Here is a 16,827-nt window from a genome sequence, read left to right as displayed (position 1 = left end):
GATGTAGGGTTTACTGGGAGATGGAAGTGAAAGCCACTGTGGGATGTAGCCTATGAAAAAGTAACAACATCCAGAATGTTGATGGCAAAATGTAAACCCAGGACAGCAGTCGCAGAAGTGTTGAGCGGAAGCAGATCCTTGTGAAGCAGTTACTACTTAATACTCAATGGATGCTGAACATCTTCCAGTCATCCCTCAACATTGTTAATATTCATTTTAGCTCTTCAAAGTTTCCTGATTATTGGAAGTTGGGTCCTTAAATTACACTATTATTCTCATTGAACTGCTTTTAGCTAATGTGTTTGGAGACCAGTTAAAAAGTTTATAATGAATAGTCTTCATGTATCCTGGGATGCTTGAAAAATTGGTGTGAAATGGATTTCAAGTACATGGTATGAAGATAAATGAGCATTTAGATGATTTTTCTGTTCATTTCAAGCAGTCTTTTTATATTTCCAAAAGAATCCAAGTACCACGGGGTAATATTATATATCCTTGATTGTTATCTTGACTTTGCAGTACCACCCTCTATCAAGGGAGCAGATGCTGATTTTCCTGAAGATGTCACTGTGCTGGTTAACAAGAGTGTGGGGATGGAATGCCTAGTGAGTGGGAATCCTTCTCCCAAAATCTCTTGGCACAAAGATGGCCAGCTCTTGGAAGAAGATGCCCGACACAAATTCTTGTCCAATGGGAGAACTTTACAGGTAAATGCATGAAGCTTCTTGCATGAAGGTACTAAAATATTTAGGGGTGTCTTGTCTTTTAAGCTTCCAAAACAAGCGGGATTTTTAGGATTTCCACAGTGAATATGGATGAGCTTTATTTGCATACGTTTGTTCTAAAGACAGCTTCATTTGTATATTATGGTACTCGGAAAATCCAAATTATTCGGGAGCCATGAGGACTGACGTGAATTCACTGCTTTAGGAGCGTTGGAGTTGTTTAACAATGGGTCAAGATTTGACCCTCGATGTTAGCCATGCTTCAAAGAGCCACATTTAAATGCTGCCTTCTGACATCCACAGAGTATTTTTGTATAAAACTCATTTGCATTTCTTGTCTTTTAGATTCTAAATTCTCAAATAACGGATATAGGCAGATATGTTTGTGTTGCGGAAAACGTGGCTGGAAGAGCCAAAAAATACTTCAACTTTAATGTGCATGGTAAGGTTTTGAACTCTGCATGGAAAACGTTTGTCTCCTTTTATGTGGTTGGGTGGACATTTTTTTTGGGGGGGGGGGGGGGGGGTAACTTTGTAACTGCCGAATCTTTTCCGTATGAACTTTGTGCAAATATCCAAAGAGAAATTACGCACCTACTTTCCCTTTGAAAATTATCCCAGAGAGGCTGCCTGCACATATTCATACCTGCTAATGTGTGCAGGTAGTTTCTTTGAAAATTGAAACATATAGGCGTATGTGCAGATCCCTCCAGAACCCTCCCCCAGGAGCACCTATCCCTGCGGCTGGTGTAAGTCTTCACATACAGGTTTACTGCGTATCGGGTGGGCAGTTTTTTCAAAGCCTGTTTCCTTGGGTAAAGCACAGTTTTACCCACAAAAATGACTTTTAAAGTTACCCTCGGTTGCTACAGCTTCAGTGCCATCTCTGACACATACAAAAAAAAATATATATATAGCATGGAATAACAGTTTTAGAAAATATGCTAATGAATTATTTCCTTTTATCCCCCAACAACTGAATAATACGAATACAAACTGGAAAGATCCCAATTGACAATATCACGCAACCATACAAACTTTCTATAATTTTCAGGCAAAACTGTCATATACGGTTTCCAAATTTGACAAATAGAAGAAACCTGATGAGTTTTCATAATAGCTGTTCTGTACTTCATACATTCCAAATCTGCCATTCGGGCCTTCCAACTCATTAAATCAGGAGGTTGCTCAGTCAACCAAGCAAATAAAAGACATCTTTTTACAATTAAAAATGCCTTGGTTGTAAATTACCTATGAAATGTGCTGACCAAAATGTGTTCTTCCAAATGTTTCAGTAAACAAAATTCAGATGAAAACAGTTTGCTTGCCAGTTTATCACACCCAAATTGTAAGCTATGTTTTGCCAAAAGGATTGGACTTTTGGATATGCCCATAAGCAGTAGTACAAAGTACCCTTGGCAGCACATTTTAAACATCCATCAGATGTTAGTAACACTGTGAGAAAATAGTTCTGTGAGGCACACAAAACTGTAATTCTCTTACTTCAACATTATCAAAGATTTTAACTCTAGACGCACTACCCTGACAGGAGACAGGTTCCTTCAAGTAAGAGTGATGATCTCTTCCTCAGTAGTTGATTATTCTAACACAGTATCCCGTGTGCAAATGCATGACAGGGCATACAGTTGTAATTACAAGAGACTGAAGCTTGCAGATGGAATGCATTCATCCAATTTTTCAGTCCTTTTAGATGAGAAACTGATAGATTGCAATGCTCATTATCCAAGCTTTTCTATTACAGTATGAATTGCAATAATGGTATAAATAAAGAAGGTTGACTATAGGCTCATGCAAGATATCGATGGCATGGAGGAACCAAAAACCTGATTTTTCTTTCCTTCCAAATGTTTATGCTTTCTGCAAAACTGTTTCCATTCTGTTTTTAGTACAACTGGGATGTTAACTGTCTTGGTCAAGGTCACAAACTGAGATGTATATAAGCTCTCTGCATCAGTTAATAATATTGAGGCCATGTGAATTATCTTGCATTATGCTTTTCGCCCTGATGATATTATGAAAATAGTCTGATTAAAGTTACTTTCCTAACCCAACTATATTGCACTTTGCAATGTTAGGCCAAAGATTCTTTCTTGGGTTTTTTTCTTAGTTTTTCTTGGGTTTTTTTCTTAGTTTGGTGTAGCAGTTTCCTCTTGCTCTTTTGGGCTTTCAGCTCAGTTGGAACCAGCCTCTGCTAGGCTCAGGTGCTACGAACTTTCCTTTGCAATCACTTGCGGGGGTTTCCCCATTTAAATAAAAGAAAAAATAGCCTCCATCTAAACCAGTCATCACAGAACCAGCCCTCAGCCAGGGCCCACAGAACACAAACCTTTCAGGAACCTGCTACGTGTGCACCCTGTGTCTGGCCAGTAGGTGTCACTGTTGTGGGATGATTGGGATGTCTTTCTCCCTGGGGGCTACAAACCCTAGCATTTTCAACCTCAGCAACCCTGAGGAATAGAAGCTAGCATGGAAAAGAGATTTTAATTAATAAATTGTTGCAGGAGCAAATGGACCAGAGGAAAATGCCTTTGTGCTTAACTTATGAACCTAGAAGTTTGAGTCATGGTGTTATGCTTAATATGAAAGTGTTAGACTTGTATTCAAAATGAGAGATTAGATATAACAGGGTACGTTTGGGAGAATGGATTGATCCATTATTTAAAAAAAACAAACAAACCGAGGACTGCATTTTAATGTGTTGGTCCTGATTGGAGGGCAGTATGGGATATTGCACTTTTTAACTGAGTTCATATACCAAAGTTAAAATAATTATTGAAATGTCAGGAAATATTGTCAATGGCCAATGCATCCATTTCCCAAATGTTCTCATAGAATGAAAAGGATGCCTGAAAAACGTAGGCGTTGACAGCAATCACGCCCTTGGTCCAGGGTCATCTTTCCAGTGTTTGGGGTAAAGACATGAAATTTGCTCTCCCACAGAGTAACCACCAAACCAGCCTGTAAAGTCTGTATATATGAAATATTTATGATTCTCCACAGGCCTTAAGTCTCGGTCATTAAATAACTATAATTTCAAAATGGATGAGCTTCGCAGTTAGCAAGAAATATGGATGGTATTCAAATTCAGAGATATGCATGTTTCCTATCAAGTCTTCCTTTATCCACACAGACTCTCGCTTGCTCTTTAAAGATAAGATTTGGTTGGTTAGAGGTCAGAGAGCAGCAGTACCCACTTCTGTCCACTTCTGGCCCCAGTCGGCATGCCATTTCTCCCACACCCAGTCTCTGGCAGTAGAGGGACGCTACTGGTCCATTACTTCAGTTTGATCTGCACAAAGCCAGCAAGTGTTGTGCTGTTGTTATGAGACCTGCTGGCACTGTGTGGCTCATAACGAAGAGGGAGAGTCAAATGTTTACACAATATCATTCTCCGGCCATTGCCCCGAAGAGGTGGGGATGTGGAAGTTAGAGAGCGGGTGGAAGGGGACACAGGGAAGGAGGAGGAGGAGAAGGAGGGAGTTTTGAAGGAAGAGGGAAGAGAAATGGAAGGAGGGCTGAGAAAGAAGGGAATACAGGCATGGTGGGCTGAGGTGGTTGAGGAAGGTGGGGGAACTGAAGAGGGACATGTGGGAGGAGAAAGAGATGAAGCAGTTAGAAAAGGTGCAGAGGAAAATAAGAAAGGAGGGATGCAGAATAAGAAATCAGAGACAGAGCTGGAAGGAAGTTTGAAAGGAGGATGTAAGCAACTTGGTTTGGGGAAGGAGAGAAAGGATTAGACAAGGCCCCAGAGCTGTGGGTGGGGAAAAGGAGATATTGGAGGACCTGAAGAGGGAACAAGCATCTGGTTGGCACTGCAGCAGCTGGTGCAGTGTTTCAACACGCGACGGGCCTGTGCCATTTTGGAAACCCTATATAGTGGCAATCATAAAATGAAGCTATAATGATTTGTTTGTAAGCTAAGATTTTTAATATGCTTTGAGTGACTTGTGTATTCAAAACGTTGGGATATAAATCCAAGTAATAAGTAATTCCCTTTAGTACCCGGATCAGTCCAGACTCCTGGGTTTTGCCCCCCCTCTAGCAGATGGAGATAGAGACGTTTTGACTGACTCTGTCCTATACCCTGAGGTGCCACCTACAGTCTGTCAGTATTTCTCTGTCTCCAGCAGATGGTAGAGATGCAAAATCCTACAGTCTGTAGTTAGTTTAAAAAAAAAAGTCAGAAGTGAGGGGGAATTTAATTGAGGATAGTTAGTGGACAATTGGCTGATCTGAGAGAAGTCTGAGGCTCTCTGTCACTCTGCGATTCTCCAGATTCTTCAGCTATTGAGGTCGCTTGGTTGAGTAGTCAATCTCGCCAAGAGCCACCTGGTTCCCTCCCAGTCCTTGGAGTTCCTGGGAGCCCGGTTCAATACACGAATGGGGAAAGTGTTCCATACCAAAGAGCGAAACATCAAGCTGCAGGGACAAGTTCAGGAATTGCTGTCCAAACATATTCCCAGGATATGGGATTACTTGCAAGTCCTGGGCTCGATGGCTTCGACCTTGGACTTGGTTCCATGGGCCTTTGCACATATGAGGCCTCTTCAATCTGCATTACTGTCCTATTGGAACTTGGTGTCTGAACAATTTCATCTGCTGCTGCCTCTTACGGATGATGCATGCTCCAGTCTTGACTGGTGGCTCCTCTCTGACAATTTGCGCTGCGGTGTGACCTTGGAAATTCTGGGTTGGACGGTAGTTGCCACGAATGCCAGTCTCTCCGGTCAGGGAGCGGTTTGTCAGGGGAGATCGGTGCAGAGACAATAGTCAGCGGAGGAATCCCGATGGTCGATCAATCATTTGGAGACCAGAATGGTGCGGTTGGCGTTATAAGCCTTTCTTGCCACTTCTGCAGGGGAAGTCGGTCAGGGGTTCTGTCTGACAATGCGACCGCAGTGGCTTATATCAATCATCAGGGAGGAACCAGAAGCAAGCCAGTGATGCTTGAGGCAACAGCAGTTGATAAGCTGGCCAGAACAACATCTAGTCAGCATTGTGGCCTCTCACATCTTCAGAATCGACAACGTGCAAGCTGATTTTCTCAGTTGCCACCGTCTAGATACTGGGGAGTGAGAGCTCTCTGAAGAAGCATTCAATTTCATATGCCACAGGTGGTCCAGGCTAAGTGTAGACTTGATGGCAACATTCCAGAATGCCAAAGCCCCCCGCATCCTCAGTCGATGGAGGATGACAGGAGAAGAGGGAGTAGATGCCTTGGTTCTTGCCTGGCCGAGGAACGACCTGGTATATGTGTTCCTGCCTTGGCCTCTAATCAGCAAGGTGCTACGACGCATAGAAGCTCAGCCATCAGAAGTGATCTTGGTGGCACTGGAATGGCCGCAACTTCCATGGGTTGCATATATGGTCAACCTAATGGTGGAAGGTCCCTTCAGGCTTCGGGACCTCCTGAACCTTCTACGTCAAGGGCTCGTTTGGAAGAGGCAGATCACTTTTGTCTAGCAGCATGGCTTTGAGAGGCAACTTCTGAATAACAAAGGTTATTCAGATGCGGTTGTGGCTACTTTTTCGGTCACAGAAAACCTCTTCTTCCCTAGCCTATGTCAGGGTGTGGGGGATTTTTGAATCATGGTGCGTCGAGCACGAGGTGAACCCTACTTGGGCTTTGGTATCGGATATTTTGTCCTTCTTACAAGCCAGCCTGGCTAAGAGCTTATTGTGCAGCTCTCTGAAGGTGCAGGTGGTGGCCCTCGGTTGTTTCTGGAATAAGATATGAGGCGTAGCCATAGCCACACATGTGGACGAGGCGCGTTTTCTCCGGGGGGGCAAAACATTTGCGTCCATTGATCAGGAATCCTTGTCCTTTGTAGAGCCTAAATTTGGTTCTCAAAGCTTTGTGTGCAGTGCCATTTGAGCCTCTGAAGAGGTTGACTCTGAAAGACATTATGTTAAAGGTGGTGTTTCTAGTGGCTATTTCCTCAGCTCGTTGGGTGTCAGAGCTTCAAACGTTATCAGGCAGGGAGCCTTTTTTAAGGATTACAAACACGGGAGTCTCATTGCGGATGGTTCCTTCCTTTCTCCTGAAGGTGGTTTCCTCCTTTCATTTGAATCAGTCTGTGGAACTCCCATCCTTTACAGGTTTGTCCCACTCTATCCCCAGTCAAGAGATCTGAGGAAGCTTGATGTGCGCCGGGGGCTGTTGCGTTATCTGGAGGTTACCAATGGCTTCCATATGTCAGACCATCTCTTTGTTCTCTGGAGTGGCCCCAAAAGAGGGCATAAGGCATCTAGGGTGACGATCGCTCATTGGTTGAAAGAGGCTATTGGCTCAGCGTACCTGCTTCATGGCCGGCCGTTTCCGGTCGGTCTTCGAGTGCATTCTAGCCATTCACAGGCACCTTCATGGGCAGAGTGTCAGCAAATTTCACCGCAAGAGATTTGTTGGGCGGCCACTTGGAAGTCTTTGCACACCTTTGCTAGAAATTACCGTTTGGACGTTCAGGCCCCAGGTTTGGGGAGGTTTGGTGAAGGTGTGATCCGAGCAGGACTCCGAGTCCCACCTCACGTAGTGGAGCTCTGGTACATCCCAGGAGTCTGCACGGATCCAGGTAGTACAGGGAAAGGAAAATTGGTTCTTACCTGCTAATTTTCATTCCTGTAGTACCACGGATCAGTCCAGAGTCCCGCCATTTTCGGTATGAGAGTCCACTCATTCAGTATTTCCTTATATTCTCTGCAGACTAGTTCAAATGTTTTCCAAAGTTTTTCAAGTTTTCACGGGTTCTGTTCCCACTGGAGGTTAGTGAGTGGGATGTGTGAGTTGCAGGGGTTTTTTTTCCTGGACCGTGAAGGGATGAAATTAAAATTAGAAGTAGTTTATTGGTTTTTAAAATGTTCTGCTTTGACACAGTGTGATACTGACGGACTGTAGGTGGCACCTCAGGGTATAGGGCAGTCAGTCAAAACTTCTCTGTCTCCATCTGCTGGAGGGGAGGCAAAACCCAGGAGCCTGGACTGATCCGTGGTACTACAGGAATGAAAATTAGCAGGTAAGAACCAATTTTCCTATAATACTGTGCATGCTACCAGGCATATCTTGGGCTCAAATAAATCAGCATGCCACTGAATAGTCAGCATGCAGATGCAGTGCCAGTGGTAGTGCCAGGAAACTAAGTATAGTGCCCCATTATCAGTTCTAAAGTCTCAGGGGAACAAACCAACCTAAGTACATTTTTTGCGGTTCATTTGCTAGGAAAAGTATAGTTAATTTTCAAGTGTTTCTTTAAGGGTAGGAGACATGGAGGAGGAGAAGATGGTGTGGTCATGAGGTGATGACAATTGTCCTTTTCCCTGTTACTTCCCGCCTCATAATTTCATGACTCCTGTTTAGAACAGAAGCCCTTTTGATTTGGGGCTACGTAAAAAGGGCAGACATTAGTTTAGCTATTGCCGAATTTAAAGAAGTTTGTAGAAATCTCAGCAGGTTTCCTGATTTTTTGATGCGGGGGAGAGAGAGAGGACAATAAAGTCACACTGTTTTTGTGAGTTGTGCTGTTTGTTGATGCCATCATGCATTAATTTATGTGTTTATTCTGCAGTACCTCCAAATATTGTGGGTAATAATCCTGAGAATTTGACTGTTGTGGTGAATAACTTCATTTCCTTGACTTGTGAGGTCACTGGCTTCCCACCCCCTGCTCTCAGCTGGCTCAGGAATGGAAAACCCATCAATTTAAATACGAATGCTCTCATTGTGCCTGGTGAGAATTTTGTTATTCTATAAACTGAAGAAGAAGCTTGTGTCTGTATTTTGATGTGTGGATCCCTTTGAAAAGCAGGTTTAGTTAAGGAAATATTCCAAAGTCTCTCCCTGCTATCCAGCAATATCTCAGCTCTCCCTCAATATTCCAACATGTGATTAGGAATACAAAGAATACATTTACGTTACTATATGCAAATGCCAGAAGTCTAAAAAATATGATTGAAGAGTTAGAATGTATGGCATTAAATGAAGATATAGACATACTAGGCATCTCAGAGCCCAAGTGGAAAAAAAGATAGCCAATAGGGCACTGTAATACCAGAGTACAAATATATTGAAATGACAGAACAGCTCAAACTGATGAAGGGTAGCACCATATGTTAAAGATAGCATAGATTCAAGCAGGATAAAAGTTCTGCAGGAATTTGGAAACACGCTGTATTGTGCAAACTCTATGATCAAAAATTCCATACATGATAGGGAAATGTATAGCAGTGGGGTTACACTACCATCCACCTAACCAGTATGATAAGAGACTGTGAAATGCTAACAGGCTACTAAAATTGGAAACATAGTAACGATGGGAGATGCCAATTACCCTAGTCTTTATTGGGTGAATGTTTCATCAGGGCATGCTAGGGAAGATCCTTTGATTTATTGATATTCATTTGCAGTAGAAAATAACAACTTTTTTTGAAATGATTTAGCTAACAAATGGAGAGATTGCTCTGGGTTTGAAGCTCATACAAACACATCACCTGCCTCATGCAAACTTGTTGGCTCCCTGCTAGCATTAAATATTACTTGACCCCTCTACAAGATGTTCTAATTTCTCCATTAACAGATCTGTAATTAAGGCCTAGAACACACAGATTATGTATATTATATTTAATATTATTCATTAATTACCTCATAATAAAAACCACCAGTGGCTTCTCTTTTTACTTTAATTCTAAAATGAAGACATTAAGTTTTTGATGTCTTTCAAAGCCATTCCTACTGCACTACATTTCTGTGGGGGTGTTGCTACTGTGCTGTTTCATTAAAAAAATATTTGTCCCCTGATACATAAAATAAATCACTTGTATAAATAAACTTCGGTGAGATGTGGTTCTGAAATAAATAATGGTCTTGACCAATACAGATGTACCCAAAAATGAACAAAATGGTGTAAGACAAAACTAGGAAAGAATGGTAAGAGGAGAAGGCGAGGATGCAGTGTGGCCAAACCATGTAATATTAAGTCATACATTATATAGAAACTGAGAGGTTTAAGTATTGTTTGTTTGTCTTTCTGTGACATAGGTGGACGGACCCTACAGATTCCTCGAGTGAAAGTATCAGATGGTGGAGAATATACCTGCATTGCCATTAACCAAGCTGGTGAAAGCAATAAAAAGATCTTCCTTACTGTTTATGGTTTGTTTCCATTGTGCAATCTTTAAAAAAAAAACCAAAACAAAAAACAGTGAGAATTAGCTTTTTCTCAGCACAAAAGCCAATTGCTGTCTTTACTCTGCTGGCAGTGCCCCCCAGCATTAAGGACCGTGGCAGCGAGTCTCTGGCAGTGGTGACCGCTCGAGTAGGAACTCTGGTGACCTTAGAATGCGAGTCCAATGCTGTGCCACCTCCCGTCATCACCTGGTACAAGAATGGGCGTCCAGTTACTGAGTCGGCTAACATTCAGATCTTGGCAGATGGGCAGATGATGCAGATAAAGAGTGCCGAGGTACCGTAAAACCCCACCACTTTCATGAGCACTGTGATTAATTCTGCTCAGAACGCATCATGCGTAACTGTAATAAAGAAAGCATGCTCACCTGGAGATCAATAATGAAAGCCTTTTTCAGGGTAACTTTTGGAGTTACGCAGATAAAAGCTGAGATTTGAAAATTGCTACCTCTGATCCTCAGCTAAATTCTGTGTGGGTAACTCATTACCCTCACAAAATTTGACCAGGTAAAAAGGCATTGCTGTGGGCATACTGGGAGCGAGAAAAATCTGTCTCTGATTGCTGATATTCACTGCTACCTGTGGAAGTAGGGTCAGAAAAGTAGCAGTTATCAAACTTCAGTGGAATACTCATCTGGATATGTTTTGCTGAATTTCCAGGTGAAGTTATCTAGGTAACTTTCTCACTAACCAGCCCACTGAATATCAACCTTTTATTCTGCAAATTCAGAGAAATAAAAGTCATATATTTTTAATGGACTAATATATTTCTTGATGGGTGAGCTATTCTCACTTCCATCTGGTCAAAACAAAATGAGGAAGTTGGTGGAAAGGAAGATGTCAATTGAAGTTTGCATTACAATGGTGGTATTTGTTTTCAAAGCTCTCAGATAGGAGTAAGCCTGATTATGGTCAAAGGATTACATATGGCCTAGTTATTAGAAAAACAAAATCCTAAAACCTTATCAAATAAAAAAAAATAGGATCTACTTTGACCAAGTTTCTCTGGTAAAAGGACATACCTCACTCTTTCCTCATGTTATAAATTCTTTGCACTGTACTTTCATCAATTGTTTTATGCAGCATTGTCTCTCTGCTAGGATTTATAACAAGATACCCAAGCATTTTATCTGAGTGATTTGTCACCTCAATGAACTAAATGTTGAATAGGCCTGAGGAGTAAACATTTTCTGTCTGGTTTTGTTTTATGTTGTAGGTTTCCGATACAGGTCAGTATGTGTGCAAAGCTACCAATATCGCTGGAGAAGATGACAAGAACTTCCATCTTAATGTTTATGGTGAGCAATGGTTTTCTCTCATGAACACAAATGGACAACATTTGACGTTGACCATGGTAACTGAATCAAGAGCCTAGTAAAAATGTATTCCTTTTATTTTATGGTATGTTTCTAGTGCCTCCCAGCATAGAAGGCCCTGAAGAAGAATCCATCAATGAGATTATCAGTAATCCTGTTACCTTTTCATGCGATGCCACTGGGATTCCTCCGCCAACCCTAACATGGCTAAAAAATGGAAAGCCAATTGGTAATGTACTTTTGTCGGACACAATTAATACATCTATTGGAAACCATTGTAAAGGTAGATAGAAGATACTGAAGCAAATCCTGTCACTTAATCGATTAACAGCTGACTGAGGTATTCATCCATGGTAACCAATGCAGTCTACAATTTTTGATGGCTCCACGGTGATGTCAGGTTTGGATTCCAATCACGTTGATAGAATATTAGGGTGAATTAAAATAACGCTTTGAGGCATTCGCTTGAAAACTATTCAGTGTGTTAGGTGTCTTTTGAACTAGCTCTGAAGATTCCCTGAGTTTGATATGTTTATTTTTAAGGAGTTCGGATGTTTGCCCAGTCCAGTCACTCAGTGGTCTGGCCATCAAAAAGCCCCCAGTTAACAGCATTCAGTTAGTCCTTCACAATACCATGACAACGGGACATTTCCATTACAATATCTACCATGGTTTCCAAATGCTTATCTACTTCATACGGAAAAAAAAAAAATTCAAAGCATTTCCCAATGCGATGGTATCATAAGGTAACTTTTTAAAAAGCTGTATTAATGTAACCATTTACAGTTTGGGATTCATAGACATAACTTTAGTCTTGAACTTGACTCATATGTCCCTTATATTGTATCTTTACTCCCACATGGCCTGATAGCTGCACAGTATATAACGACTCTCCTCTACTTCATATCCTTAATACTAGAGTCTGGTTTTCTTGTTTTGAAAATGGATAGCGTTGAAGGTACATAAAGAATGTGTCCAGCGACTAAGCCAGGCTATTAATGTGAAGTGCAAAGACCACTTCTAAGTCACCATCCTGCTTTGGCTGTCCATAATAATTTGACAGTGTACTTTGTCTCCTTTGACCTGAGTGAATTTTCACAGTTTTTCCTGTAGGCAAAAATGTAGTTCAGCTCTCCCATTCACTGAGAGAATCTCCCAGATCACAGATGTAGGCAAATACATTAACCTTAATACTATTAACATCTCACTGACCACTGAGACTCCAATGTAAGATATTATTTCTGGGCAGGACCACTGTAAAATAGAAGCTCTTCCACCTTGTCCTAACTATAAGACGTAAATCCTACGCCTGACTATAATATGATAAGAGTTCCTTTCACTTTGACCTCCATTAATATTCCTCTCTCTCGTTAACCATTTCCATGTTCCATTCATATCCCTTGTTAAGCACTTCCATGTTACAATTGTTCAATGTATTAGACAAATGTTCAATGTATTTGACAAAGGAAACGCCCGATTTCCTGCAGTTTTTTATTGAATGTAAAACAATGTGATATGTAAAATCAAACACCGGTATAGAAAAATAAATAAATACTCAATAGAGTTTTTTCTTCTGTATGTAGAGAATTTAGAGTCTCTGGAAATCCACGTTTTGTCTGGTGGAAGCAAGCTGCAAATTGCCAGATCTCAGCGGGTAGACAGTGGAACCTACACGTGCATTGCATCAAATGTTGAAGGGAAAGCTGAGAAGAGTTACATCCTGCACATTCACGGTATGTGATGTACGTGTCTGTGGATATATATGTGCGTATATCTGGAACAGCATCACCTCTGGACAGAAGACGTTTTGTGATGGCTTAGAATATGCTTTTGACATCTTGCCCTTGCAGTAGTCGGACATCCTTCCAGATGATAAATTGTCCTCATCAGAAAGATATCTGTAGGGCATAAAGCCACTTCATATACAGTAGTACTGTGCTGATAGGTTTACAGACTGTGGGAGGATCCTGCACTGGAATAAGGCAAATAACATAAAAGAGGAGTGTTGTATTAGCTTCTTGTTTGCTGGCACAGATAATATATGGAAATAAATGTTTATCCTCTGGATACTTCTGTTGTGCAATTTCAAGTCTATATGCATGGATACCTGTCCCTCCTTCCTCTGTAATGAGGTAACTGGGAAGGACACTGTGATTCATCGTAAATAAAATCCTCCGTATATGAAAAGTGTAAATACTTCTTATTCTTGCTAATAGCTCCATTTTTGGCTTGAATATATATCTGTAATGTTTTTCATACCTTTCTGTGGCAAACTAATCCACAGATTTACCAGGCTATTGTGACCATGTGTTCTTTCTCTGTATCTTTTTCATTATTCCTTGTCTTTCATATTTCTTTCTCAGTATAAAATGCTTGGACTTGCTCTTTTTTCTCTTGATTTATCATTTTACCTCAGTCATTGCGCTCTTTTTCATGGGTGCAGTTTTCAAAAGATTCCAGTCACAATTATTCTAATGGTGTTCCTGTTTTTTATTTTGCACAGTCCCCCCCAGCATTGTTGGGTCAGAAATGCCCAGTGAGGTCAGTGTCCTTCTGGGAGAAGATTTCCAGCTGATCTGTCGAGCAGATGGCTTTCCCTCACCAACAATTCAGTGGCTTAAGGATGGCAAATCTATCACCAGTAGTGAATCCCGGAAAGTAAAGTAGGTTGCAGGGTTCTACCAAATTCTCCAAACCCTAATAATGTAACGATAAGTGCCAAAATGATCATAAGAGCATTGCTTGGATAAATGGTTAGAATTTCATCCAGTTTCGTTTTGATTTAAATTGAGCCATGGACGCCTCTGACGTTTCTTGAATGGTAGTTGATGCCATGTTGGGAAGGCATTCAAGAAGAATTGAGAGCTCCTTTTATTCATCCCAATGTATTAGCTAAAAATACATCCTCTGTCCAGAAGGGATTATTGCTAGTAAAAAAAAACAAAAGTTATTTTTTTAAATTGCATATCACTCATAACATTTTTCAAAAAGTAGTCACATATTGTTTGATTACTTTGCATGCTGTCCCTTTCTGAGTGTCCTGAGAGTACCAGTTTCAGTGGATGTTACATATATCTAAGCATGTTGCTCTGTCCATTAAAGATTAAGCAGTTCTAGCAGTAATACATAGAGATGTGCTTCGTTTTTTCACGAATTAGGCAATTTCAACAAAATTGCCTAATTCGTCGGGGGCCCTGAACCCTGAAACTAATTTTCCTCGAACTACAAGGAAAATTAGTTTTTCGGGTTTGTACGGGGGGAGGGGCACATTTTATTTTTTTAAATAAAAAACCACCCCAAGCATTAAAATTTACTGTAATACAAACCCCCCCCCCCCCACCATCCCGATCCCTCCCCAAGACTTACTAACATCCCTGGTGGTCCAGCGGGGTCCCGCGAGGGATTTCTCCCTACGTGCCGTCAGGCTGTCCGGCCTGCTTCGCATCAAAATGGCGCCAATAGACTTTGACCTACTATGTCACAGGGGCTACCGGTGCCATTGGTCAGCCCCTTTCACATGGCCATTGGTGCCATCTTGTGCTGCTACCATGTGACAGGGGCTGACCTATGGCACCGGTAGCCCCTGTGACATAGTAAGGGCAAAGGCTATCTGCGCCATTTTGATTACTGGCAGCCGATGGCGGACCCCCACTGGACCACCAGGGGCTTTTGGCAAGTCTTGGGGGACCCTCCTGACCCCCACAAGACTTGCCAAAAGTCCAGTGGGGGTCCGGGAGCGACCTCCTGCACTCAGACCATCAGCTGCCAGTAATCAAAATGGCGCCGATAGCCTTTGCCCTTACTATGTCACAGGGGCTACCGGTGCCAAGATGGCACCGGTAGCCCCTGTGACATAGTAGGTCAAAGGCTATCGTGCCATTTTGATGCGAGGCAAGCCGGACAGCCCGATGGCACGGAGGGACAAATCGCTCGCGGGACCCCGCTGGACCACCAGGGAAGTTAGTAAGTCTTGGGGAGGGGGGGGGGGGTTATATTTAATGTGTTATAGTAACTTTTAATGCTTGGGGTGGGGTTTTTTGTTTCGTTTTCCCGTGTCATTTTTTGGACCCGTTTCGTTTTTTGTTCTTTTTTCCAAAAAACTAACTGAGGAAAAACGAACTTTACCCCGAAGCATCCGACTCAAAAAATGGCCCGGTAGAAAAAATTGAAGCTCATCTCTAGTAATACAGTCATCATATGTGTGGAGTATAATATAACAATATCCAAACTGCTGTTTGCTTCATGAATGGTTTTTCAGGATTTTGCTGCTGTGTCCTGTTGCTTCAATGTCTGTTTCCAGCACTGTTAATTTGAATATTATGTTTAGTTAGCATTCTGTTTACAGTACTTGTAATAGTTTGTTATACCACTAGATAGATTTAATTTTCGATGACTGGAATCTTTGCAGGTTTTGTCATTTTTTACTGAGCCAACATAACATTTTCTAATGATGTCAGTGAACATAGGCCATTTCACAACAGAGGAAGGGATCTATTTTGTCTCAAAAACTCATATTAATCATCATTTGTAGTTAATTCCTGGTGTTTCGATAAAAGCTATTAGTCTGCAAAGTCATGCAGTTTTCTCCAGGACCAACATGGCTGCCAGAGATCTGTCCTTGGGAATGAATGAACTGCTTAGCTGTTGGCTACTTGGTGGTGGTAATGACTGTTGCTAAAGATATTTTGTGAAACATCTTTTCTGTGAGAGGTTGGACAAGACCCCCATACCCAGTTACTGAACTCTTCTCGCACTTTCTGCTGCAAAGGATACGTTAGCATATTCATTGATGTTTCAAGTTCTATTAGCTCTTGCTTGCTACTGCTCATGTATCGTCTTTCAAATAACTTTGGTAATAGCTTCCTGGGGCAAGTTTGGTTTTGAATTAATGGAAAAGGTTTAGGCTGTAATGTAAAACATAGTAATGCTAAATTAGCCCAAACATTAAAATTAAACCCTTGAATGAAAAGCACATTTCTTAAATGTTTTCAAATATATTTCATATGACAAGTTGACATGTTTTTAAATACAAAAGAAACAATCTTTCATTACTGAACATTCATTGAGAAGATGACCACATAATTTGTTTGTAAACCGATACGATGTGCAAACGGCTATCGGTATATAAAATAAATAAATAAATAAATAAAGTTTGGGTGCCAGATATGAGGAAGCTGTAAATCCGTTGATATTTTTCACAGAGTAACACCAGATGGTTATGCCTTAAGTGTCTTTGGGGCACTCACCTCTGATATGGGAAAGTACACCTGTGTAGCTAGCAATCCTGCAGGAGAAGAAGACAGGATATTCAACGTTAATGTGTATGGTGAGTATCACAGTGCGATACTTTAATTTACATCTTTTCTAACTGCAGAAATCATTGGATGCAAGTGAAATCTTATTCTAGCCTGTGTTTCTGGAATGATGGTCTCGGGCAAGGCTTCAACCGAACCTCACGGTGAACAAGAAGGCAGTCTTTATTCTTAACAACTGGCCTCTTGCCCCGAATTCTAGAAACATAAAAACATGTCTAGATTTGACTACATGGTATTTTTAAAAATGACCAAGGAACTGATTCTCTACTTTGAAT

General features: G+C 41.4%; 1 protein-coding gene across 1 annotated transcript in view; it reads left to right on the top strand.

Annotated features, from left to right (window-relative positions):
• Window positions 1-16,827, top strand: part of HMCN1 (hemicentin 1) — a 688,208-nt gene that overhangs the window by 509,602 nt on the left and 161,779 nt on the right. The window contains 10 exon segments of the mRNA XM_029617466.1: window positions 520-707; window positions 1,071-1,167; window positions 8,306-8,467; window positions 9,775-9,888; window positions 9,996-10,198; window positions 11,138-11,219; window positions 11,335-11,466; window positions 12,821-12,970; window positions 13,741-13,900; window positions 16,439-16,563. Of these exon segments, the coding sequence (XP_029473326.1) occupies window positions 520-707; window positions 1,071-1,167; window positions 8,306-8,467; window positions 9,775-9,888; window positions 9,996-10,198; window positions 11,138-11,219; window positions 11,335-11,466; window positions 12,821-12,970; window positions 13,741-13,900; window positions 16,439-16,563 (1,413 nt within the window).

Source organism: Rhinatrema bivittatum, chromosome 10, assembly GCF_901001135.1.
Source record: "Rhinatrema bivittatum chromosome 10, aRhiBiv1.1, whole genome shotgun sequence".
NCBI classification, from domain to species: Eukaryota; Metazoa; Chordata; class Amphibia; order Gymnophiona; family Rhinatrematidae; genus Rhinatrema; species Rhinatrema bivittatum.
This window is presented reverse-complemented; position numbering and strand designations above follow the sequence as displayed.